Consider the following 25,132-nt stretch of genomic DNA (forward strand, 5'->3'; position numbering starts at 1 on the left):
TGGGCGAGGGGAGGGGTCTGGCGCCTCCCCCAACCCCGAGGTCTGTCCCCTCGCGCGCTCCCCCCGGGGGGGGGTCTGGACACGCAGGGATTAGGGCGCCTAGGGGCAGTGTGCTCCGTGGGGTCCGGAGACCTTAGGCCCGACTTGTGGGACCTCCCGGTGCTCCTTCCCCGCGGGGGGCACGCGTGTGTTTGTGCCCCGGCTTCACCGCCGCTGTCCGGGCCACCTACTGTGTGCTCGCCCCGCACGCCCCTGGCACGAAGGGCCGCGCGCAGAGCGTGTCTCGGAGACGCGGGACCCGACTCCCCAACTTTTGCTAACTACCCAGCCCCGTGTGGTACTCCTGCCTCATTCCATCTCCAAGGAGCCTCCGGGTCCCCCCACCCCATTATCACTATCAACCCTACCCCCTTCCCTCTTCACCCCAGCCTCACTAGCCCGAAGCCTGAACGGACTCGCGGGCCACCGGACAGGAAGGAAAAGCCCAGATGTTTCGGGCAGCCCCCGTGCCCACCGAAAATTCTGCAGACAACCGGGGCAAAAAGGACCCTCGCCGGCTTTTCTTGGGCAAGGGACTTCCATCCAGGCCATCAGCCCTTCCCCCCCTCCACCAATCCCCCCCTTTCCCCCTAACAAGAACTGACGCTCCTGCACTAGACAAGAGCTGGAGCCTTGTGTCACCTGAGGGGGGAGGGCGGGGAGAAGGGTTGGATATCATGGCGAAGGCAAGGACTGGTGGTCTAAGTCGTTCTCAGTCTCTCACCTCATTGAGTTTCTGGAAATCCTGAGCCACAACTTTGCTTCTGTGGGAACTGTCTGAGCTGGTAGGAGTGTCACGACCAGTATTTCTGGAACAACTAGAGCCATGGATGTCCTACCCTGTTGCTGCCTTCGCCCACAGTCTCCTCCCCACTGGTCCTCCATGCCCCTTGGCTTGGGCTGGAAGAGCTGGAGGAGCCCCAGGAAGCTACTAGGTCACAGGAAGGCAGGCAATACAGCCCGTGTGTCCACCTTGTCCTCCTCCTGAACACTGACCAGTTGATAGAAAGGAAAAGAGTTTGGGGGCTTGTCTCTCTTCATTCCTCTTCAGAAAAAAAAAAAAAAAGACGCCTTGACTGAACCCGCCTGCTTCCCTCTCCTTAGTCTGGTCATTTGCCTCTGGCCCACACAGACCTGCAGGCAAGGGCGACATCTTAACTAGCTAAGGTGTTGCAGTTTGTGGCATAGAGTTGGATAGAGTTGCTTTGCAGTTATTTGCATGAATGAATGAATGAATGAATGAATGATGAAGAAATTGGCTGAGCATTTAGACTTCAGTCCCTGATTAACATCCACAGGGAAACCCCCTTCCCTTCCCACCAGCCGATAGTAAGTCTAAACAACATTTCTTGAGCGCTTCTATGTGTTAAAGGTTTGCGAGGTGCTGTCTCCTTTCAACCCCACTGAGAAGTGGATTCTTTAAGAGGAAATAGGGCAGGTGGGCTTCAGTGACCGCAGCCTAGACACGCCTGTTCTTTCACTGGGCTCTGTCTAGAGGTCTGTCCCATGACGTCTTGTCTGCCTTTCCGCATTGCTCCATGCTGGCAAAGATGTCTGTTCAGTCTTTACCTCATGCCATGAACATAGCAGGCCTTCAAAAATATTTATCTTTGTATGTATTTGAATGGATGGATGGATGGAGAAATGCAAACAAGAGAATGGACACTTCCTGAAAGGGAAAGTCCTCCCCAACATGGACACCACCACCCTCTGGAAATAAGTCTGAGGAGCAGAATAGGGACCAGGGACCAGGAGAGAGGCCAAGGCAGCCATCCTGTCTAGTAGCATACACAGGGTCTAGAGTGGGGGGTGAGGGTGGGGTGATTCAGAGCAACCTTTCACCTGGCTTCTGGAGCCCCCAGAAGGTTCGAATGATCTTGGACTGAATCTTAATCCTCTTCACAAGCCTTCTTCTCCCCCCCCACCCCCATCCTAAGACCTAAAGGGTCCGAGTGCAGTTTTGGTACCCCTCCTAACCCATGCCACAGGTTTGTGAGGGACCAAATTCCTTTACATTCTGAAATTCCCACGAGCTGGATCTTCACTAACAGTTGGTTTCCACTTCACCCTGTTCCCCAAAGTCCGTGTCTCTGGGGAACGGGGACGGATGGGTCGCCCCTGCAGTGGCAGCAGGCGCTGGGTTCGGGCGGGAGTAGGCTGCGTGACTGACAGATGCAAATGTTCCGCTCGGGCCCCCGCGGGCTGCTCCGGCCTCCCTCCCTCCCCGGCTCGCTCGCCGGCCGGCCAGCTCCCTCGCTCCTTTATCTTATCAAAGCCCCGTAATTACAATTGCTATTTTGTTTCCTCGAATCTGCAATCAGAGCTCCCGGGCCCAGATGAGGGAGTGCCTGTCAACCTGATCGCTGAGTGACAGCCGGGCCACCTTTCCCCGCCACCCTCCCCACACACTGCGCAAACACACACACACACACACACACACACTCCCTCACCTACAAACACAAACACACTTGTCGCCAACACAAACGGTTTCCCTCCGCGCACACGCCCTCGCTGAAACCCAAACGCACCGCTGGGCCCCGCAACCTGTCCCAGGCCCCTCCAAGCCAGCCCAGCGGCGGCCGGCCACCTCGACTGCCCCTCGCTGCGACGCGCGCCTCCCGCACCCGGCGTTCAAAGCGCCGCTGACCGCAGACAGTTCAAATGCAAATCGCCGAGACAGCGCTTCGCGCCTCGCACCCCGTCTGAGAGGGACCCCCCCCCATGCGAGGAGCCCCCCTCCTCCGTCTCGAAACGCCGGCGTGCACCTTCATCTCGGAGGCCCTCGTGTGAGTCGGCAGCTCTCCTACTGTGTGCTGAAGGTGCAGAAAAGGGATCTAGGAAAGGTGAGATCCGGGAAGGAGTGAAAACAATTCCCAGGTCTGTGCACCGGGCGCCACATGGGGCCTGGCAACTCCGAGACGGAGGGAGGCTGATGTGGATTGGGCCCCCACTGCGGGCAGGAACGCGCTCGCAGCCCGCCAGCCCGCGCCGGGACGACCAGCGGCAAAACAGGGGAGAAATACAATGGACCATCAGCTGCGTCCTAGGGGGTCGCTTTCGGGGCGGGGCCACGAGCTGGAGGGGGGCAGACGGCTGGTCCTGGAAGGCTGCCCGGAAAGGTGAGTGGGTGCCTCCAACTGAGCACGCGTCGGAGGCTCGGAGGCTGCCACCAGGAGGAACCAAGGGGATGCCGTCGCCCAACTCCTTTCTCCAGCACAAGTCCTTCCAATGAATAAATGAGCGATTGTAGGCATGCTTACCAGCCTCAGTGACTGACACCCTAGCTCTGGGCCTAACATTCCGCTGTCGGGACAACTTCGCAAGCCCACAAGCCTTTGGACAGGCTGCTTAGGGAACAGAACCGCCACCAGAGGGCGTCGTCCCCGCTCCTTTTGCTCTCCATCCGTGTGAATGGCTCCAAACCAGACAAGCTGGTGGTGGTAGAATTTTGGAAAAGTTCTCTTGGGGTAGAGAGGCAACCTGTGACCTCGATCATCCAACACAGAGAGGAGGGCATCTTCTTTTGCCCTCAAAAAGAAATTCAGTTGATCACTGGATCCCCTAACACACTGCCAAGGTAGGGAGTAATCTCTTTGTGAAGAGAAGGGACTGCTTTTCCATATTGTGGGAGAAACTTGAAGTCACCCTCACCTACCCCAAGACCAGCCCTTTCTTATCTAGGGGGCCCTCTCTCATGCCCACTCACGGGGCAGCTGATTGGCCTGACCCCCCTGCTCTGTTCTCTGTCCATCCTCAGCCTGTCTGGCCCCAGGCTGTCTGGAGAGGTAACTCTTTGTTTGTTTGTTTGTGGGGCACTGACCCCCCCCCACACACACAGCTGCTGAACTGCTGACCCCAGAGCTGGACACATGCACACTCCTTCCCACTGTGTACAGGTTGAACACCTATCAGGGGGCCTCAGAACCACCTGACTCCAGGGACCCTCAACTCCCCAACACCAGGCAGTGTGCTAGGGAGCAGGAACCTTTAGCCCAGGAGGCTGATTCCCAAGGGCCTCTTTCTGTCCCCATATGCCAGGCCACCCGGATTCTGGTTTCCTTGTCACCCAATCTGGCCAATTCCCTCCATCTGGCCCTGGGAATCAGGTTTCTAGAGTTCAGCCCTGCTCAACCTGCCTGAAAGACTGGAGGAGCAAAGACTGGTCCCCACCCCACCGCTCACAGGCCTTCTCTCTGGGTCTGAGCCCCCTCATGGGGCTAAGGATGCACATTCCTCAGGCTTCTTAAGCCCGCTTATCTGCCCCCCTGCCCATCAGGCTGAGTGCTGACAGAGGCCCAGACCCCTTGTTTGGAAGCTGATAACCTCCTGTGATGGCCCTCCCCCACCTGGAGGGACACTGAAGAGCTGGACTGGGAGCCACCCCCACACCCCTTTCAGCAAAGCCGTTGAGTCTTAGGCCTGGTCCTGGCCTAGGACCTACATTTCTTTCACCTTCCCCCAGGTCCAGGGCCATCCTTTGTGCTGTCACAGTGCCACCTGGTGGTCCCTAGGGAAATATTCCAGCATGGGGAAAAAGCCACACAAAACAAGTTGCAAAACCCCATCAGTACTTTATTTAAACATTTATCTAAAAATGTAAAAAGTTTAAAAATATGTCGTTCTTGTCTTCAAATACTGACTTCCAATGCTCGTGAGGAGTGGAGAGCTAGGCAAGGTGTGGGACAAGGCCCTATGGAGATTGTGGAGATTGCCCACTCTTCCACCCAAATCCTGACCTACACTCTCCTCTGCGATGAAGAAGAAACATTTACAGTTCTTCACACTTGTCCAGGAATGTGGTGTGTAGCACATGTAGCCGGTAGATACTTGACCTGAGAAGAGCAAAAAAGAAGAGGTTAGCATCTAGAACCTCAAGTGTTCCTTCTGCCCCGCTCTTAATCCTGCTAGGTACCTCTCCCTTCAACTCACCAAAGGGAGCTAGGGCCTGCCCTTCTGCTTTTTGGCAGGAAGGATAGGGGACAACTCAGCTTCCTCCTCTTCATCTTCCTCTTCACTCTCATCATCTTCAGAAACATCATTGCTTATAGTAACTAGTGGACCCAAAAGCATAGAGGGGGAAGTTAAAGCACCCCCCTCCCCCTTCCACACACACACAGGTCACACATGCCCTGTGATGCTAAGTTGACAGGGACCCCTGACTTGCCTATAGTTTATGGTCCAGGGGTCCCCTTCCACACACACACAGGTCACACATGCCCTGTGATGCTAAGTTGACAGGGACCCCTGACTTGCCTATAGTTTATGGTCCAGGTGGGAAGAGACTCAAGATACTAAACTGGGGGAGAAAGAGCCAGAGGAGTCCACATCACCGGAGTTGGGAGGAACTGAGGCAGGTTGCTCAGGGAGGGAGGCTTAGATGGAACAGAGTAGAAGCCACATCACTTCCCAGGCACAGCTAGAAAGACATGCAGGACTGGACAGGGCTCCAGTGGGAGATGCGGCTGGGATGGAATAGGATTGTGGAACTGGGGGGAAGGCCTGATGAAGAATCCACTAAAGGCAAAAGAGAGAGATCACCCCTCTTCTCACCAATCTGGTGCCGACCAGTAATCCGTACAGGGCCAGAGCCTGACTTCAGCCGGAAAGTCACAGGTGGTTGAAGCTGAAAGTCATCCAGACTGAGCTGGGAGAAGGACAAGAATGAAGTCTTGGCCCACTTGATCAAGCGATGGGTACAGCAGTCCTCAGCTTCCCGCCCTACCCCAAAGATGCTTGGGGAACTCACCATGGGCTGGCAGGACAACTTGAGATTGGCCACAGGTACTGCAATCTCCTGGTGGTCATGGTTCCGGGCCACAATTTCCACCACGTTACACTCGTCCTTGGCCCCCTCGGTGAGGCAGAGCTGGGAATGGTATATACAAGGCTTTAGGGTTTCCTCAGGAAGGCCAGACCACAAGGAAAGCCTCCTCCCTTAGAACCTCCCCAGCCTCCGAGGTTAGGGAGAGATCACGCGAAAGCTATGGGAAGGGCCGCTGTAGCTGCCCTGTGGCCGTCCATGCATCGCCAAGTGCCCTCCTGTCCCTCACCATAGTTAATGCCAACACGTGCTCTGCATCATCCTCCTTTTCTACTTTGAAGGTGAACGAGCGAGTGTGGCCCGAGAGCTCACAGCCTGGAAGAGAGGAGGGTGGGCGTGAGGGGTGGGCGGGCGGGGAGGGGCTTCGCCGACACCCCGAGCTCCTCCCCTGTGCGCAGGCGGCGACGCGCCGGCCTCGCTGGTCCCTTGACACCAGCAACGCTCGGCCTGGCGACCCCAGGAATGGGGGCTCCGGGCAGGGGCGCCCGGCCCCCTTGGCTCCGGCGGCCATGCAGGGGTTTCTCTGCACCCGGAACCAGGAGCCCCCCGCTCCGCACACACGTGGTGCAAACCTTCGCGCTCTTCGTCATCCCTAACCGCCCACCGCCCCAGAACCAGCCACAGCCCCTCCTTCCCCCAGTACCGAAGAAGAAACTGTCCATGGTGACCGGGGCCGGGCTCCGCTGACCCCTGACACCCCCGGCCCGGACTCGGCTCTCCGGGCTCAGGAACGTTAAAGCAGCAGCAGCACCGGCGGCCATGCTGTAAGGAGTCTGCAGGCCACGCCCCGACACGTCCGGAACGCGGCGCCCCGGCCAGTTCCGGCCACGCCCATTAAAGGAGCCGCTCAACCCCTCGGGAGGCGCCCTGGACGGTGCCGGCCTTGTGCTAGCATTTGTGGCAAGTTTCAGAGAAATGGTTTAGTACCACAACCCCTACCCACATCCACCTGAGTGTCTTAATGGCCCTAGCGACTAGCTATCCAGGTGGCAGGATATGGTAGCAATACACCCTGGGAGCTTACATGTGGATTCACCTAAGCTCCTAGCTACTCTCACACTTGGTTTTTGCCAGTCCTGGGGACTACTCAGGGCCTGAGTACTGTCCCTGAGCAAAAGCGCAAGGCCAGCACTCTATGTAAGCCACAGTGTCTCTTCTGGCTTTTTCTGCTTATGTGGCACTTTGGAATCGAACCCAGGGCTTACACCACTAAGCCACATTTCCTAGCCCTACTCCCCCCCCCCCACTTTTGAATAACTCCCCATCAGCCCAGAACATTCCACTAGGCTACTTTTTCCATCCCACCATCTTATCCCTTTTGCTTGTACAAGCTGTACAACCCTTAACCTACATATAGCAGAAACTTGGTAACTGCGGTTGCATGCCTACCACAATTTTAGATGACTTAGCTGACAACTAGTCTTAATTTGTCTGAGCTTTTGCCTTTTAAGTTCTTTAGTGGAAATGGGAGGAGGGCTGCCTTTAATATCCAGTCTCTACTTGGAACAGCTTCGGGGAGGACAAACCCTGTTTGTAGGCGGGGCATAAGAAGGTAGGCAGCAGACAGTAAGTAACAGACACAGTATGCTACCACACAGGTTCACTTCAAGTTTTATTTTGCTTCTTGCATGATCATCAGATAATTTTACAGCTCATTATCTACAGGAACTGAGTTGTGATCTAAACAATGAAATGTCATTCCAACCGTAATAAATATTCGTAACCATGGAAGATAGCATAGCACTTTACAATCCAAGAGTGATGAGTACAGACCTGTTTCACAGTTAAGATGTGTGACCAATCAAGCAAAATGATTATTAAAAGCCAAGATAAAAATCAAAAGCAACTTGTATAAAAACCCTGATTCCATAAGAGGGTGACTGAAATCCTCCAGATAAAATGCTGTCAACTGTTCTCTACTGCTTGAGATGTATTCAAAGAAAACCAAGTAACATTTACTGGTCTTAAACAACACCTAGTAGGGATCTTCAGCCCTCAAAAATGCAAACTTATTTTCAACTTCCCAATGCACTACATCCTCCAATAGGTCAAGATTTTTACCCTAAAAACAAGAGGCTCCATCCTCCCCCCCTCACTCATTCAATACACCTTTTAGATTATGTTTAAGACTTAACGCCCAAAATGGTGAAACTGTATGAAGGAAAATTAAGTTTTCTGGTTTGACTCCCTCATGTCAGCTGATATAAAACTGCAGGGAACAAAATACAGTTAAGAATCTAGGAAAAATCCAGTCATGATGAAAAAAGTAAATTCTGCAGATTACCGGCCAGCCTCATGCTCAGAACCCTTAAAAACACCAAGCTAAATTAAAATACATGAAGCTTTCAAAATCTGTGATTAAAGGAATAATGGTAACCATAAATCATTGATTAGTGTACTCATTTCTTCATTTAAAAAATTAGATACAAACATGCAAGAATTAAAGACCATCAGTTAAACCAGTACTAACTGACATCAAATGACAGCTGATCAAAGGGCAAATGAGACCACCCAGTCCCCTTTACCCTCCCGACAAAGATGTCAAAACTAACATTTCACATGCTGATCTGTTAATTTTCAGAAGTAAATCCACTTTGCAACAGATCAGCATCCTATGAAGTTAGGCTCTCATACCCAAAATGGTCATGGCCTAGCCCTATATGGGAGGCACTTAAAAAAAAAATAAAGCTTATTAGCAGAATAAAAAAGATAAAATCTACCTTCCACTGATTATTATTCAAAGTGCCATCCTAAACCAATACCTTTCAATCTTGAAAGGAAAAAAGTATTTCAAAACAGTAAACAGAAAAGATAGACTACAACTTATATACAAATAAATCTATACGTTTGTTGGTTTTAGGCTTTCGCCACAAACAACTGCACATTTGTCCCTACAAAGCACATGCTTGAACCAATGGTTATTACTACAGAAAGATAATTGGCCATGACTTATAAAACAAAACAAAAAAAAGAGTACCTGCCCCAAACTAAAAATTTAATGCCACAACCATCTTACTTGGAAAATCCACCCTGAAGCCTTGAAACCTACTAAGTCTTTCTCAGCACTGCCATGTCTCTAAAGAATGACAAAGTGATTCTGATTACTGTTAGGTGAGAAATGCAACCACACTGGATGCACAGAGTAGTGCTGACTACATTTATTGAAGACCCTTTTCCCTATATAAGCCCATGTAAGAGGTCCTGGCACCTAACAAGACACAAGACCCAAAAGAGGGCCCAACATCCATTTCACACAGGATTTGTGCAATACTATCTTCTTCCAACCAGTGAGTAGTCTGAAAGTGTGTAATTTTCTTTGTTTCCAATTCAATTGGCTGATTTGTTGACACTCAGGAAGATGAACTGTTATGATGACCCCAACACCAATCACAAGGTGGAGGTGAAAGACTTTTGAACAGCTTCCAGTGCTGACAAATGTCACAGGCTACGGCCAAGTATAACCACATCCTTTGGAAAGCCTTCCATTTTTGCAATTTCAAAACAGCCCAACTTGCTGTAAAATTCAAGGATTCTTTTATCATCTGGTCTCACTTCACAGAAAGCCCCCCGGGAACCTAGAAATGAAGCAAATGTTTACAAGGTAAACAAGTAAATGTAAACAAATGAGGTAAATGACATCTTTGTTTAACACATCACAAGTATCATTTTAGGGCCTCAAGACAGAGCCTATTCCAGCCTATGTCAAAAGCCAAGGTAGACTGGGTGCTGGTGGCTCAGGCTTGTAATCCTAGCTACTCAGGAGGCTGAGGTCTGAGGATCGTGGGTCAAAGCCAGCCCAGGCAGAAAAGTCCATGAGACTCTCATCTCCAATAAACCACCAGAAAACAGGAAGTGGTGCTGTGGTTGAGCGTTCACCTTGAGCAGAAGAGCTCAGGGACAGCACCCAGGCCCAGGGTTCAAGCTCCACAACTGAAAAAAAAAAAAAAAAAAAACCAGCCAATGCAAATAGAATGATGTATATTCTATGAATCTCTCTCTTTTCTGTGAATCCAAGTACAACAACTGAGGATTTTCATTAAATAAATTTACATTAACTAAATTGGATGCTCCACAGAAGAGGACACCATTGACTAAAATGGCATGTAAGTGCCAACAGTAAGAAAAGTAGGGCTGGGAAAGTGGCTTATTAGTAGAGTGCTTGCCTTGCATGCATGAGGCCCTGGGTTTCATTCCTCAGCACCACACAAGCAGAAAAGGCCTGAAGTGGCACTGTGGCTCAAGTGGTAGAGCGCTAGAAGAGCTGAGGGAGAGTACCCATGACCAACAACAACAAAAAGAAAGAAAAAGAAAAGTATACTTTCATATGCCAAAACTTTCTAAATTAAAGAGTTTGACAAACTACTCATTTTTTGTATGGCCCAAGGGTTCTGGGGTTTTTGTTTGTCACGGGTCTTGAACTCAGGGCCTGGGCACTGCGTCTCTGTGCTTTCACTCAAGGCTAGCACACTACACCACTTTAAGCCATAGCTCTAGTTCTGGTTTTCTGGTGGTTAATTGGAGATGAAGAGTCTCACAGATTTTCCTGCCCAGGCTGTCCTTGAACCATGATCCTCAGATCTCAGTCTCTTGAGTAGCTGGGATTACAGGCATGAGCCACCAGTGCCTGGTAGTTCCGAGGTTTTTATTTTGTTTTGAGAATTGTAACCTGTAGCCTCAAACGCTCCAGCCTCTTTAAGACCACTTAGTGCTGAGTACAGTCATGTACTATCATGCCTAACCTTAAGTTGTTTTTCTCTTTTATATTAGAGTTGTTAAAAAAAAAGAATATTCAACAGATTATTATGTATGTAATCTTAAAACTAAAGTCATTTTTTGTTTTGTTTTGTGTTCTTTTTGTTGGTCGTGTGGCTTGAACTCTGGGCCTAGGTGCTGTCCCTCAGCTCTTCAGCTCAAGGCAAGTGTTCTACCACTTGAGCCACAGTACCACTTCTGGTTTTCTGGTGGCTAATTGGAGATAAGAGTCTCACAAAGCTGGGCACTGGTGACTCACACCTGTAATCCTAGCTACTAAAGAGGTTAAGATCTGAGGGTGAAGGTCCAAAGCCAGCCCAGGCAGGAAAAGCTGTGAAACTCTTATTTCCAATAAACCACCAGAAAAAAAAAAAAAAAGGAAGTGGCACAGTGGCTCAAATGGTAGAGCACTAGCCTTGAGCTGAAGAGCTGAGGGACAGTGTCCAGGTCCAAGGTTCAAGTCCCATGACTGACAAAAAAAAAAGGAGTCTAACATCAATTGAGATAACTGTGTAACTTTTGTCCTCAATCCTATTTATTGCTCTATTACATTTATTGTTAATGTAAGAAAAGAAATTTCAAGTTGGTGGTACGACTACATGAGTTGTAGTTCAAGGTTCATACACATTTGCTTACATTCAAACAGTATAATTAATGGATCTTGAATAAATAAAGGCGAAAGGAATGCTGAGCCAAAATGGCTTTACTGTAGTTTTTTTTTTTTTTTTTTGGGGGGGGGTCCGGTCATGGGGCCTGAACTCTGGGCCTGGGCGCTGTCCCTCAGCTCTTCAGCTCAATGCGCTCTACCACTTGAGCCACAGCGCCACTTCCGGCTTTTTTTCTTTTTTTTTGCTTATGTGGTGCTGAGGAATCGAACCCAGGGCCTCAGACATGCAAGGCAAGAGCTCTACCAGTGAGCCATCTTCCCAGCCCCTTTACTGTAGTTTTTAAACTTGATTGTTCATATGTTGGGTCTGTTGATTTAAAAGATACTTTCCAATCTATGACTTTTTCCTCACTAAAAACATTAAAAATTTAAAACCAATTATTAAAAAAAAAAAAAAAAAAGAGTCTCATAGACTTTCCTTGCCCACACTGGCTTTGAATTGTGATCCTCAGATCTCAGCCTCTTGAGTAGCTAGGATTAGAGGCGTGAGTCAACGGCGCCCGGCTAAGTTCACTTAATTTATGACTACTTATTTATAGACCTTCTGGCCCATAAATTAAGGTAAGTGGTTTTGGTATAAAGAATAGCACTTTTCAGTGACTGCATGAAAGCAGCATGTGCCTGTAGTCCCAGCTACTTGGGAGGAGAAGTACAGAAGATTGCTTGAGGCCACCAGTTTGGCACCAGATGGGCAATATGGTAATATCCTGTCACACTCATAAAGGGAGTGGGCAAGAGAAAAAGTGACAATTCGCTTCCTTTCTTTTTTTATTCTGAAATACTTCTCTGCCCAAATTATGCTAAGTCCACAAAAACATACTCACCATTAGCCTTTAGTGAAGATAGGAGACAAGCCATCATGCTTTTGGCCACACTTGGGTCAGTTACTTTTTTGTGAATATCCATCTTTATCAAAGAAGGAAAGTTGGCAAGGAAAGTTTCTGGCAATACTTCCTGTTCTTCATGGAAACTCAACATTATTTTCTGTAAAAGTTAGAATCTTTTGACTCAACAATTACTTATGTATCTATATCCAAGAACTCAAATCAACGGGAAACTGAAAGCAGCATTAATTATTACCTAAGTGTAGCACAGGGAATATTATATAACTAAAATATTTCCAGCTTTAAAAAGTTTATCTAGGCAGCTGTAGAATTGTAGATATAGCTCAATAGCAAAATACTTAGATACTGGGTTTAATCTTTAGTGCCATATACATACATAAAAGAGAACTGAGGTGCTTTGTTACAGGGAGGATGAAGAATTTTAGAAAAGAGGAAGAACACAAATAATAGAAAAAGAAAAAGGATAATGTCAAAATATACACTGAAAAATACTTATTGAGCATAAAAATCCACAAGGAACTTTTTTTTTGGTCAGTTGTGGGGCTTGAACTCTGGGCCTGGGCACTGTCCCACATAAACAGAAAAAGCCAGAAGTGGCACTGTGGCTCAACTGGTTCTAGGATGGTAGCCTTGAGCTGAACAGCTGAGGGACAGCGCCACAAAACTGACCAAAAAAAAAAAGACGATGACAACGAGGACGACAACGACTGGGGACCAGAGATGGATGTAACTATAGCTCATCGGTAAGAGACTTGCCTACTGTGCTTGAGTCAGGTCAATTCCGAGCACTGCAACAACAACAACAAAGTTCTAAAAATTATTTTCTGTAAGAAATTAACTTAGAAAGCCCTGGGGCTTTGCTAGGAGTGTAGCTCAGTGGTAGAAAACCTGCTTATTAGCATGAACAAGGTCCTATTGTTTAATCACTAGCAGTGCAAAAATAAATAGAAAGCCAGTAAAGAAAGCACACACACACATACACACATTTGCACTCAGGACTGATAGTCTACCACTTGAATCACATCTGTACTTCCAACTTTCTACTGGTTAATTGGGGACAAGAGTCTTCCACCAGATTTTTCTGCCCAGCTGGCTCTAAACTCCAATTGTTACATAGTAAGCTCCTAACCTTCTAAGTATTTAGGATTAAAAGTGTGAGCCACTGGCACCTGGCTTACTTTTTATATTTTAATAATCATTTTATGAAAACAAGTAAAATAAACTGTTAACCATAGTGTAATTCTAAACCAGTGTATTACCTCAGCCTCTGAGAGCTCTTTATCACCATTTGGCTTGGTGTATTTCTCCTGCATGAAGGGAATCCAGGAAATTTTACATTTTTTAATAAAGGGGGTCACATCTACAGTGCCCAAGGCATAACCACATATGCCATCTTCATCTTCCAGGACAAAACAGTAATCCAGACTTAGGGAAAGCAGCCCGCCTACTAACCTGCTCAGAAGGAAAGAGGCTAGAATAAGCTTATAAATTACTAACACGAAATTCAGAATTCAGTGATACAAGGCTCAATGTACTTCAATGGTGACATGCAAACTACGTTTGGTATAAAAGAAATTGGAAATAAACACATTTCTAGATTTTAATAAAGATAACATTTCTAGATTTTAATAAAGATAACCTGGGGCTAAAGAAAAAGCATTTCTTTTCAGTTATCCCCTCCCCAACCTGATAAACCTGGCTATGAAATGTCTACTCCCCAAGTCCAAATAAACATCACATACTTGTCTCCAATGAGGTCAGGCTGACTTTGAAAAGGTAAACCCACTCCATCATCATACATTTCTCTGCAAATCTTGTATACGGAAGCCTGAAAATATAATCTAGTTAGGCAACACATCAAGAAAAATGACAACGTAGTCTATCAATGACTTTTTAAGAAGTCAGGGACAGGGTGGTATAAGCCTTTAATCCCAGCACTCAGCAGGCTGAGGCAGGTTGGAGAATTAAGACCAGCCTGGCTACATAGTGAGTCTGCTCGCCCACAAAAAAAACAAACAAAAAAGAGGTATAGGTCAGTCTTAGGAGGAAATGACAAAGTATCTGACCTGTCGCCAACATTACTTATGTTTTATTAAAGAATCTGTTGGGCTGAGGTTGTAGATCAGTGGCAAGAATACTTGCTTTAGCATGCTCAAGGCCCCGAGTTCATTCTCCAGAATAACCAAGACAAAAAGCAAAAAAGATATTCACTGAGTCCTTTGTGGAAAATAGCATGGATTTAATCAACACTGAAAATTATTTCATAGGGTATTGTTTTTAGTAGTTAAGGTGTGGATTGAAAATCCAGCAAACTTACGAGTTTGAAAGTCTCTCAACTTCACTTTTTAAGACAGGATCTCATTATGTAATCCAGACTGTGCTCAGCCTTCTGAGTGCTGAGGACTCTAGGCAAAGTCTCTCAACTTTACTTAAGAATCATTAGACAATGTTTTAAAGCTGTTACTGTCTTTAATCAGGCTTTTCTTTTTTCTTTATTTGGCCACACTGGGGGTTGAACTTAGGACCTCACGCTTGCTAGGCAGGTACTGTACCGCTGAGTCACCAGCCAGGATTGCTTTCCTTTATAGCCAACTGTCAATAGTCTGTAAGTATTAATAGAAAATTACAGAATTTAGACACAGTATTTTGTAATTACAACTCTAAGTTCATTTTTTTTTTGTTGTTGTTGTTGTTTTTTGCTGGTCATAGGGCCTGAACTCTGGGTCTGGGCGCTGTCCATCAGTTCCGATCCACAGTGCCACTTTCCGCTTTTTCTGTGTGGTGCGGAGGAATAGAACCCAGGGCCTCATGTATGGAAGGCAAGCACTCTACCACTGAGCCACCTTCCCAGGCCCTGACTTATTTTTATCAGTATTGGGTTTTTCTTTATCTTTATGCTGGCACTGGAGCTTAAACTCAAGGCTTTTCACTTTTACTAAGCTTTTCTAAGTTCAAGGCTGGAACTCTGCCACTTTATTGGAGATAAGTGTCAGACTTTTCTGCCTAGACTGGCTTCAAACCCAGATCCTCAGATCTCAGCCTCCTGAGTAGTTTGAATTGTAGATGTGAGCCACCAATGTCTGACAGAACTGGGATTTGATTTCAGAGCCTTATGCTTGCTTAAGCAGGCACTCTTACCACTGAGCTGCACACCTCTATTCCTAATTTTTTGTTCATTATTTTTTTGCCAGTCTTGGGGCTTGAACTCAGAACCTGAGCACTGTCCCAGAGCCTCTTCCTCAAGGCTAGCACTCTACCACTTGAGCCAAAGAATTGTTCATAATTTTTAATATACTCTGGCTTCCTGCCCGACCATGCATCTAGGTATGATCCCACCCACATTAGGCTTCCTGGTAGCTAGGACACTTGCCACTGTGTCCACCTCTTCGTGGAGAAAGGGTCTGAACTATTTTGTGCATGGGACTCAAACTCAGGACCTAGGAATTGACCCAGAGCTTCTTTGGCTGAAGGCTAGTTCTCTAGCACTTGAGCCACAATGCCACTTCTATCTTTTTCTGAGTAGTTTATTGAAGAGTGTCACAGACTTTCCTGCTAGCTTTGAGTAATGATCCTTGGATCCCAGCCTCCCAAGTAGCTAGGATTATAGGCATGAGCCACCAGTTCTCAGCTGGATCTAGATTTTTTTTTTGTTACTTGTGGGGCTTGACCTCTGGGCGCTATCCCTCAGCTCCTCAGTTCAAAGTGAATGTACTACCACTTGAGCCACAGCGCCACTTCCAGTTTCTTGTGGTTAACTAGAGATAAAGTCTCACAGACTTTCCTTGCCCTGGCTGGCTTGAACCACAATCCTTAGATCTCAGCCTCCTAAGTAGCTAGGATTACAGGCATAAGCCACCACATCCAAATAGACTTTTCAAAGAGAAGAATTAAAGAACTTAGCACATTTACAAGTCCAAGATGTTGGTGCCCTAGGCTCTTCCTCATGTTTTTCTGTTTCTGTCCAGAATTTTAGCTAACTTCTTCTGTCTGAAGTTTGTATTTTAAGGTTAATGGGCAGTTACAATTTTGATATGGAATATCTGCCCCCCCCCCCCGCAAAGGCTCAAGCGTTGAAAGCAGGATCTCTGATGGCACAACTGGGAGGTGGTGGAGGCTCTAGAAGGTGGGGTAGCTGGAAGGAAGGGGTCACTGCGCCTTTGGAATATTTTATTCCAGTGCCCTCAATTTTCTCTATTTCCCAGACACAAACCATGAAGTAAGTAGCTTTTCTATTATTTTTTTATGCTGTTACTGTCCCATGACAAGCCCCTAAAACAATAGTGTCAACCAATCATGGACTAAAACCATGAGCCAAAAATAACAGGGTGGTTTTTTGGCACACAGAGGTGCATCTCAGTGGTAAAGTACCTCCTAAAATGTTCAAAGCCCTAGATTTGGATCTTAAGGGGGAAAAAAAGAAAAAGGCAGTAAAGTTTGTATTTTAAAACACAGAAGAGTCTTCTTTTAACTAGTAAGTTTAAAGGAAATTTGCAGGTATACATATAACCAATCATACAAGTTAATAAACAATTACCTCATCTTTAGGAAAATATGGTCTGATAGTATAAACTTTGGAGGTAGGAGTCAGTGGGGGTGGCTGAAAAAAGAGATCATTTGCCCCATCAATTGGCAGCAAACGCTGTAGGAAGAAAAAGAGGGATATGAATTAGTACAAGGAAAATAACTATTTCTTTAAATGAGTGTGCACTGCAGATTACCAACTTAACATTAACTGGCTACTGCAGGCAGACCTAAAGAAGAGGGGTATACTATGCTTTACTATATAAACACTTCTTTGCTGGGAATGGGGAATGCTTCTGAATAGAAATTACCCAAACTAAGTAACACACTGAATATTATTAAGAGTTTAAATTTACAATAAAAGCAACAACAAAAAAAAAACTATTCCAATTATGGCATATCTTTTTTTTTTTTTAATCAATCTTAAATAGACCATCTTTCTACTACAAGATGGCAGAACAGAATGTCAGGAGGAGAGGTTTGGTCTGAAGAGGGTTATCTGTCCAGGAGACGCTTTATCCCCAAAGCAATGCGCTTCAGTTTGCTGTGCGCAGCAGAGCACCTGTTGGGGGGAGAAAAGTAGAGTACCTGAAAAGTCCATGAACAAATTCCACAGCAAAAGAACACTTCATATTTGTTCATATTTCCACTAACAGATGACTCTTTCAAGCACATATTGATATAATAACTGGAAAAATGTCCAAAAACCCTTTATTAATTTGCATAATATAATTAGTCATCTTTTTTTGCTCATGGAGTTTCCACTGGCAGACAAGCATGCGCGCATTGTGCATTGCGGGCGCAGATTTAAATGCTGTGCGACCTGCAAAGAAACAATGTGAAGTGTATACCTAGAGCCGCTGCGCTGCGCAGGCGCGGGGGGATTGGCAGCATCTCCTTCAGAAATTACTGTGAAAGAGGAGGAAAATTTGATTTAAAATCCAGCAATGTAACTAAATTAAATTTGGGACTAGAGAGCCTTCGGCAGACCAATCCTTCCAGCCATCTGATGCGCAACATAAGGTTTCTCATAAAACAAAGAAAATGTCAATTCAGTTGTGAATTCATATTGATACCTGGAACTCTCCTGCTAGACCACCTCTAAAGGCCCAGGGTTCTTGGTCTCCAATTAAGAACTGTGCTGAAGAATGACTACGACACCCTGTTGAGATCAGATCCAAGCGGAGAATGTTACGAGAAAGGGGATTTCCTGGGGTCTCAAATGTCCAACAAACTAGCAAACACTTCGTGGAAATAGCTCTCTAACAATAATATTCCAGGGTTTCAGGGTAAGGCTGTGATAATAATTATATGTTTTAATTCATAATGACATTTCATAACTGATGTCCCTTTTCTGGTTATTTAAAATAACTTTTAACGGTTCTCTAATTATTGAAAGTAAATCCCAAACTTGTGTGGGTCAACTTTATATATTCTTTAGGTATAGCTATATAAAGCCAAGCCAGCTGCTTGCTCCATTATGAAATTATAGTCACTATAAACTTAAATGAGACGGTTACGACATTTTATTATCACAGCCCATATAGGAATTAAACCTGTCTGAAGTCACATTGTACATTTTAAGGAAGGGTACAGGAAAGGGAAAAGGGAAAGGATAATCTTGTCAGAAAACTAAGGTCAGCAGAATAAATAAAAGAAATTGTTATTAAGTTGACAAAATGAAACACAATGGTTTTTATGTCAGCAAGGACAATCCAAACTCAGACTTGGTGAGGTATAACACCAGTCTGGTATATTTTGAGAACTAGAAGGGCCAGTTACGCTCCTAATTTGTCAGAACCAAAACATACTTTTCTTGAAAGTATGACAGTATCTCTGATTACTCCAATCAGCATTATCTTTGCAATGCATGAAACACATGCATGCAAACAGTAGATTTTTAGGTCCCGAAGTCATTATTTAAGGTCACACTGAGTCATTATTTAACTTCATGGGTAATAAAGCTAGCTAACAATGAAAAGATCATAAAAGGCAAGTAAGTATTTGGAAAACAAATCTTTATCACCCACTTAGTCTTCTGACAAGATATTAGCAGCGCAATATAGTTCTTTTCCATTGGAAGACAGCATTCTAACTCCTGTTCAAGTTAACAGTCTCATCAGTTTAAGATATATAGTGTGCTAGTCAGACAGTCCCAAAGCAAATCAAATTTTTCTTGACAATTCAAGCCCATTAAGAGATTATATCTGGGTTTGTCATGTTTTAAGGGGTAGGGTTTTGTTTTCAATACACAAAATGTTAATATTTGTAAAATAAATATGAAATAGGGTCAAAATTTGTAGACTATAATGAAGAGAACTTGCCCCATTCCATAACTCAGTGTGATTTACACTGTAGGAAAAAAACTATACTTCTCAAACTTTAAGATCAGCCAATTTTCCCTACCCCCTACTTTGAGACTACAACATAACTAGCACTTCCAACTATTACAATAAGAAAGCTGCATGTACGAAGAGCTGTGTAAATGAAAACATCGTTAATGCCTGAGTCGCTGCGCAAACGTGACTTCAGTTCATGCCTACAACCCTTAATTCTACCTGAGCTACCTCACAGATAGAACCTTTCAATTTAAACTAATTAATCATGACGCGCTGTGAACATCTGCCGCTGTCCATCCAATAGTAGTAGACACTTGTGCTGAAGATTCTCCCATCTGTACACAATGGGGAAGAAGATAATAGAAGTTATTAGTAATCAAAAGTACTGCATAGCCACATTCTTTAAAGGACTGAATGCCAGCTGGACTGGAAAGAAAAGGAAAACAAAGAGTTCTTTAATCTTAGTCCTCTGGAATCACTAGAGAACTATAAAGATACCCTTCCTGTTGTGAGCATTTGTAGAGCTATGTGGATGCCAAGTGATTATACAAAACTACAATGTTCTGACCTTTCGTGTACAACACTCTGTACAAACTGGGAAAATTGCATAGCCTGAGAGACAATACTGTAATGTAGATAATCACAAACTTAACATTTAGCAACTCATGAATTTGAGTATCAAACACTGTAAGTGACAAATTATTCTCAAATTCAATAATCCAGCTTTCAAGGCCTTTGAGTATGGCTCAAATGGTAGAGTACTTGCTTAAACAGGCACAAGGCCCTGGGCTCAATTCTCAATATGCTCCCCTCACACCAGATTTCAGGTTCAAAATTCTAGGGTCTTGGAAATTTAAGATGTAAATCCTTATAAAGATTGTTTATCAAAGGAGGGGTTAACAATGCTCGATAGGAAATGGACTTATTACCTTGCTCATGTAACTGTAACCCTTCTGTACAGTATCTTTACAATAAAAAATATATATTAAAAATTTTTTTAAAGATTGTTTATGACAGGGCACTGGTAACTCACAAATAATCCTAGCTACTCAGGAGGCTGAGATATGATAATCATTGTTTAAAGACAACCTGGGTAGACAAAGTAAGAGGATACTCTTATTTCCAATTAACCAGCAAAAAGCTGGAATTGGAGGTATGGTTCAAGTGGTAAGAGCACCAGCTGTGAATTAAAAAGCAAAACAAAAGTCCAGGCCTCCAGTTAAAGCCCCAGTACTAGCACATACAAACAAAAAAGATTACTTATAATCCCCTGGCCAAAGGCCTAAAAGGTAGACACTATCATCTAGCCACCAACAAAGGTTTTTCCTGAGCCTTGAAGCAATTATATCCCCCCTACGAAAGGGGTCCTAGAACCTCCTAACAAAAGGGTTTAAATCTACCTGTTGTCTTATACAGAAACCCAAAGGAAGTTCTTCCAATAATTTCAAATCAACAGAGAACTCTTTTAGCAGCCAATTTAGATCTACCACAAAAAAAGGTGTTTTGGGTTTTTGTTTTTTAAGTATTTAAGAGCCCAAAAGTACATGGGCAGATAATGAGATGCCTCATTACTACTCCTTACTAGTTTAAGCTCATGGTGTTTCATACCATGTACTTCACAACTAAGACCATGAATTAATCATGGTATTTGTCACTACTATGAAAACTATGACATTTCTATCAGCTTTGCTGCCTGCTGTGTGCTATATGTAAGTCCATTACATATTCCTTATAGCTGGATTGAAAACCTGGAAATAAAATGAGATCCCTGTAAAACTTGGCCATGCTGGTGCTTTTTACCAATTTCCAGAAAAAAAAATCAGTTTTCAAAAGTCCAGTGAATAAAGCAGAGTTTTAGGGGACTTTAATTTCCATCCCTTGCTACAACCAATTACTTGGTAAAGAAATAAAGAAAAAGCCATGTGAAGTAATACTGACTAGCACCAGAATAGCCTTCCACTAAAGCTCGCATGCGCACAGGGCTGGGAGGAGAGCATCCTCTTGCCAGGCCCCTTGGGTCATTTCAGCAGTTGTTCTATTAAACATAGCATTAATGTTAACAAGACACAGCAAGCAGCAGAAGCATATAACATCACAGTTCATAGAGTCTCATCTCCAAATCAGATAAAAGTAGTATACAAGGTTCCATCCAGGAAGCATTCAGTCAGAGCAAGTTAAAGTCAGTACTTTCTAACATGTTTTCAAGGTATTTATGCTGAATTAGCCCAAGGGAGAAAAATCAATGTGTTTAAATTACCAAGACTTGAATCTCAAGTCTTCAACAATGACTATCTTTGAAAGAAACCTAGGCAAAGAACTGAAAAAGACTTCAAAATTTGCCAATTCCCTAAAATGGTTTTCTCCCTGTGGGATAATTTCTTTTAAAGGATAAATATATATTGGAAGAGATTATTCCTGGTACACCTACCTAACCACTGTACAAAAGACTTCACCATAGACATTATACTCTTGATATCCCAAACATAGGAATACATGTCATAAAGGATTGTCCTGTTGGCACAATTGGAGAGCCGAGTGAACATCCCCATCACTAGTCCACACATCTCCTCAAACTTCGCTGCTCGTGACCGCCATTCTTCAATCTATTGAGGATAAGACAAAAAATTGTAAGCTAACAGTTATAAATTAAGCTGTTTTATCAGGTATTCTGAACACTAATGAACCAGTAGCTTAAAACACTGATTAAGAAATTAATATTGTATCTTCAAACTGACAAATATGCCTAAAATAATATTAGCTGTATTTCAATCCTAATTACAGTCAACTGACCAGATACATTAGGGCCTAATCTTATCCACTTTAAAGTACATATTCTGAGTTCAAACCCAGAATATATTGAAGATAGGCTGGCTGACTGGTGGCTCACATCTATAATCCTAGCTACTTAGGAGGCCAAGAGCTGAGGATCATGGTACAAAGCCAGCATGAGCATAAAAGTATGTGAGTCTCTCCTTATCAATTATCCAAAAAGACAGCTATGGCTCAAGTGGAAGAGTACTATCCTTGAACAAACAAGCTTAAGGGCAGTGCCCAAGCCCTAAGTACATGAGTTCAAGTCCCAGGACCAATACACACATACATATACAAAAAGAACATATTCTAAAATATGTTCAACTTTGCACTAATTTCCACTGTTCTACTTATTATTATAGGCTCAGGCCTAAAATCCCAGGTACTTGGGAGGCAGAGATTAGAGAAAATGACAGTTTGACTCTAGCCCAGGCAAAAAGTTAGTGAGACTCTCATCTCAACAAACAAGACACACATGATAGTATAAGAGGCTGGGCACCAGTGGCTCACCGCTTTAATCTAGCTACTTAGAAGGGTAACATATGAGGATCTTGGTTCGAAGCCAGTCTGGGCAGGAAAGCCTGTGAGGCACTTATCTCTAATGAATCACAGAAATAGCCAGAAGGGGCACGGTGCTCAAGTGATAAAGTGGTAGAGTATTAGCCTTAAGCAAAGAGGAGCTCAGGGACAATGTCTAGGCCCAGAGTTGGAGCCTCAAGACTGGCGAGAGAGAGAGAGAGAGAAGGGGGGAGGGCGGGAGGGAAGGAGGGAGAGAGAAAGAGAGAGAGAGAGAAAGAGAGAGAGAGAGACAGAGAGAGAGAGAGAGGATGGTGGCTCAAGTAGTAGAGCACTTGCAAGGCACTGAGTTCAAAAACCCAGTACTGCCAAAAACAACAACAAAAATAACACCTTTCCTTATAGTAGCAAAGGAAACCATCCAGGATAAACAAGTCTGGTAAAACTGGATGCAATGTATAATCCTAGCACTTGGGAGACAGAGAGAAGAGGATGGGAAGTTCTAGATCAGCTTGAGCTACAGGTAACATCTTTGTATCAAATAAATAAATTAGGGGCTGGGAATGTGGCCCAGTGGTAGAGTTCTTGCCTAGCATGCATGAAGCCCTGGGTTCAATTCCTCAGTACCACATAAACAGAAAAAGCCAGAAGTTGCACTGTAGCTCAAGTAGTAGAGTGTTAGCCTTGAGCAAAAAAAGCTCAGGGAAAGCTGGGCGCCGGTAGCTCACGCCTGTAATCCTAGCTACTCAGGAGGCTGAGATCTGAGAATCGCGGTTCAAAGCCAGCCCGGGCAGGAAAGACCATGAGACTCCTATCTCCAATAAACCACTAGAAAACCGGAAGTGGTGCTGTAGCTCAAGTGGTAGAGCGCTCGCCTTGAGCTGAAGAGCTGAGGGACAGCGCCCAGGCCCAGAGTTCAAGCCCCATGACCGACCAAAAAAAAAAAAAGCTCAGGGATAGTGCCCAGGCCCTGAGTTCAAGCCCTAGAACTGGCAAAAAATAAATAAATAAAATAAAACAAAAATCAAATAAAGCATACTTACTTTTTCAGAGTCTTTTCCTTTGCAATTGACACTAACAACACTGCTATTTGCTCGAAGCCACTGGAATTCCCGTAGCATCTGTGCTCCTTTGGGTCCATGCTCATAGGGAAGATAGAACAAATCAGCAAGTAACTGCAAATCCTCTAGAGTCACTGGTTCTGCAGTATACAAAGGCTTTTCATTGGGCCCTGGTACAAACTGTTCCTTGTTTGTTTGCTCATCTGTCTGCATAGGTGCAATATCACTAATGCAATCTTCTTGCATAGACATCTCTGGGGATTTTGATTCAGCTATACTCTCCTTATCAGTGTCCATTGGTTTCAATTCCTCTGCCATTTTAGCTTCAACAATTTCAGTTAGTATTTGATTGTCATTCTTTTGGTCTGCTTCTTCCTGTTTTTCTACTACCATGTCCATAGGTTCTTCATCAAGCTGTTTCTTTTCTTCTTCCTTGGTGAGAGCTGTAGGCTCACCACTCAAAGCTGCTCCCTGGCTCATAATGGGCTCCTGGTAAACAGTGGTAACCACAGTTGTGGCATTTAAAGATGGTGCTGCAACCAAGGGAGTGCCATCAACTACACTTGCTTTAGCTCCACTGTGTGCAACTTGCCTACCTAGAAAATAAGCAGAAAAAGAACAAAGTAGACTCAGAGATACACTTTTCTTGGGGTCAAATCTGTATCCAGAACCTCAATTTGAGATTCTAAATACTTTGGGATCTGAGAAAAGTGAAATTTCACTAAACCACCAAGGAGATAGGGATGAAGGAAGGTGTTTGTGTGTGGTAACAGGTAACCTTTTAAACATGCTATTTGCCAGATCTATAGTTAAAAATGATTTTTATTAATTACCATTTCATCAAGATAAAAGCTATTTAAAACCAAAAGTCCGATTTCAAAGACCGTAGGCTCAAGTAGTAAAACATCTGCCCCAAAACGTGAGCCCCAAACTCCACTACCACCAAACAAAAAGAAAACACACCTGACTCTCAAATGAAGTTGAGCTGCCTAACAGTGCAAACCTCAGTGCCGCCAAAGCAAAAAAAGCCCTAATTTATTAATCGTTATTTTTTTTGTCAGTTGTGGGCTTGAAATCAGGGTGCTGTCCCTCTTCTGCTCAAGGCTACTGCTCTACCAACTTTAAGCCACACCCTCAACTCTGGTTTTCTGGTGGTTAATTCTCCAAGAGTCTCACAGACTTTCTTGTCCAGGCTAGCTATAGGATTACAGGCCTGAGCCACTAGCATCAAGCCAGACCTAGTTTATTCTAATTTTACTTTGCTTAAGTATAAGAGCTTAGCTGGGCCCTGGTGGCTCACACCTGTAATCCTAGCTAGGGAGGCTGAGATATGGAGAAAAGCCATTTTAAGGCCAGCCTAAACAGAAAGTCCTTGAGACTCCATCTCCAAAAATAACCAACAAAAAGCAAAGCTGGAAGTGTGGCTCAAGTGGCAAAATGACAGCTGAGCAAGCAAGCCAGGCAAGGTATGAGTCAATACTGGCTCCTGTGCCAAAAAAAAAACGTAAGGGCTTAAGGTAAAATATGACAACATTCTTTACACGACTCCACCATGCAATCCAACCCCTTATAAAGACAGTCAAACTCACTGCTATACTGGTGAGGTACACCAAAGTCCTGCAACCATTCTGTCAGGGCTAGCTTGAGAGCCATCTGTGGACTATAGAGGACATCAGTTTCAATATCTTCATCACTGCCTTCATTTTCCAACTTTATCTGGATTGATACAGTACTATCTTCACTATCAGCTGAAAGAAAAA

General features: G+C 44.7%; 2 protein-coding genes and 1 long non-coding RNA gene across 4 annotated transcripts in view; 1 reads left to right on the plus strand and 2 right to left on the minus strand.

The window, feature by feature from the left end:
- Nucleotides 1–4,596: 4,596 nt before the first annotated feature.
- Nucleotides 4,597–25,132, plus strand: part of LOC105986693 — a 23,636-nt gene continuing 3,100 nt past the window's right edge. The window contains exons 1-3 of the long non-coding RNA XR_001175130.1: nt 4,597–4,740; nt 10,038–10,044; nt 20,903–20,906. This is a non-coding gene — a long non-coding RNA (uncharacterized LOC105986693). The remainder of the gene's footprint in view (nt 4,741–10,037; nt 10,045–20,902; nt 20,907–25,132) is intronic.
- On the minus strand, nt 4,753–6,648 carry Npm3 (nucleophosmin/nucleoplasmin 3). 2 transcript variants are annotated; one of them, XM_013017725.1, is made up of 6 exons: nt 6,504–6,648; nt 6,090–6,175; nt 5,786–5,905; nt 5,590–5,683; nt 4,969–5,063; nt 4,753–4,871 (listed from the first exon to the last, which is right to left on the minus strand). In XM_013017725.1, exons 1-5 carry the CDS (start codon nt 6,619–6,621, stop codon nt 4,978–4,980), a joined length of 504 nt encoding a protein of 167 aa, XP_012873179.1. In that variant the 5' UTR covers nt 6,622–6,648; the 3' UTR covers nt 4,753–4,871; nt 4,969–4,977. The 2 variants fall into 2 exon arrangements, with proteins under 2 accessions (XP_012873179.1, XP_012873178.1); XM_013017724.1 differs by having other exon boundaries at nt 4,969–5,090.
- Nucleotides 8,024–25,132, minus strand: part of Mgea5 (meningioma expressed antigen 5 (hyaluronidase)) — a 36,837-nt gene continuing 19,728 nt past the window's right edge. The window contains exons 8-16 of the mRNA XM_013017723.1: nt 24,962–25,120; nt 23,355–23,968; nt 21,413–21,587; nt 17,722–17,807; nt 16,659–16,763; nt 13,867–13,952; nt 13,384–13,576; nt 12,104–12,263; nt 8,024–9,435 (exon numbers count right to left, since the gene is read on the minus strand). Coding sequence (XP_012873177.1) covers nt 9,299–9,435; nt 12,104–12,263; nt 13,384–13,576; nt 13,867–13,952; nt 16,659–16,763; nt 17,722–17,807; nt 21,413–21,587; nt 23,355–23,968; nt 24,962–25,120 — 1,715 coding nt within the window. The 3' untranslated portion in view covers nt 8,024–9,298. The remainder of the gene's footprint in view (nt 9,436–12,103; nt 12,264–13,383; nt 13,577–13,866; nt 13,953–16,658; nt 16,764–17,721; nt 17,808–21,412; nt 21,588–23,354; nt 23,969–24,961; nt 25,121–25,132) is intronic.

Source organism: Dipodomys ordii, unplaced genomic scaffold (genome assembly GCF_000151885.1).
Source record: "Dipodomys ordii isolate 6190 unplaced genomic scaffold, Dord_2.0 Scaffold36, whole genome shotgun sequence".
Classification (NCBI taxonomy): domain Eukaryota; kingdom Metazoa; phylum Chordata; class Mammalia; order Rodentia; family Heteromyidae; genus Dipodomys; species Dipodomys ordii.

Bases quoted from the DNA above. Each gene is read 5' to 3' on its own strand.
- Npm3 (XM_013017724.1), bottom strand. From the start codon at position 6,621: ATGGCCGCCGGTGCTGCTGCTGCTTTAACGTTCCTGAGCCCGGAGAGC. The intron at 5,906-6,089 runs GTGAGGGACAGG...TACCATTCCCAG, and splicing joins ACGTGTTGGCATTAACTATG to CTCTGCCTCACCGAGGGGGC. The intron at 5,684-5,785 runs GTGAGTTCCCCA...TCCTTCTCCCAG, and splicing joins AGTTGTCCTGCCAGCCCATG to CTCAGTCTGGATGACTTTCA.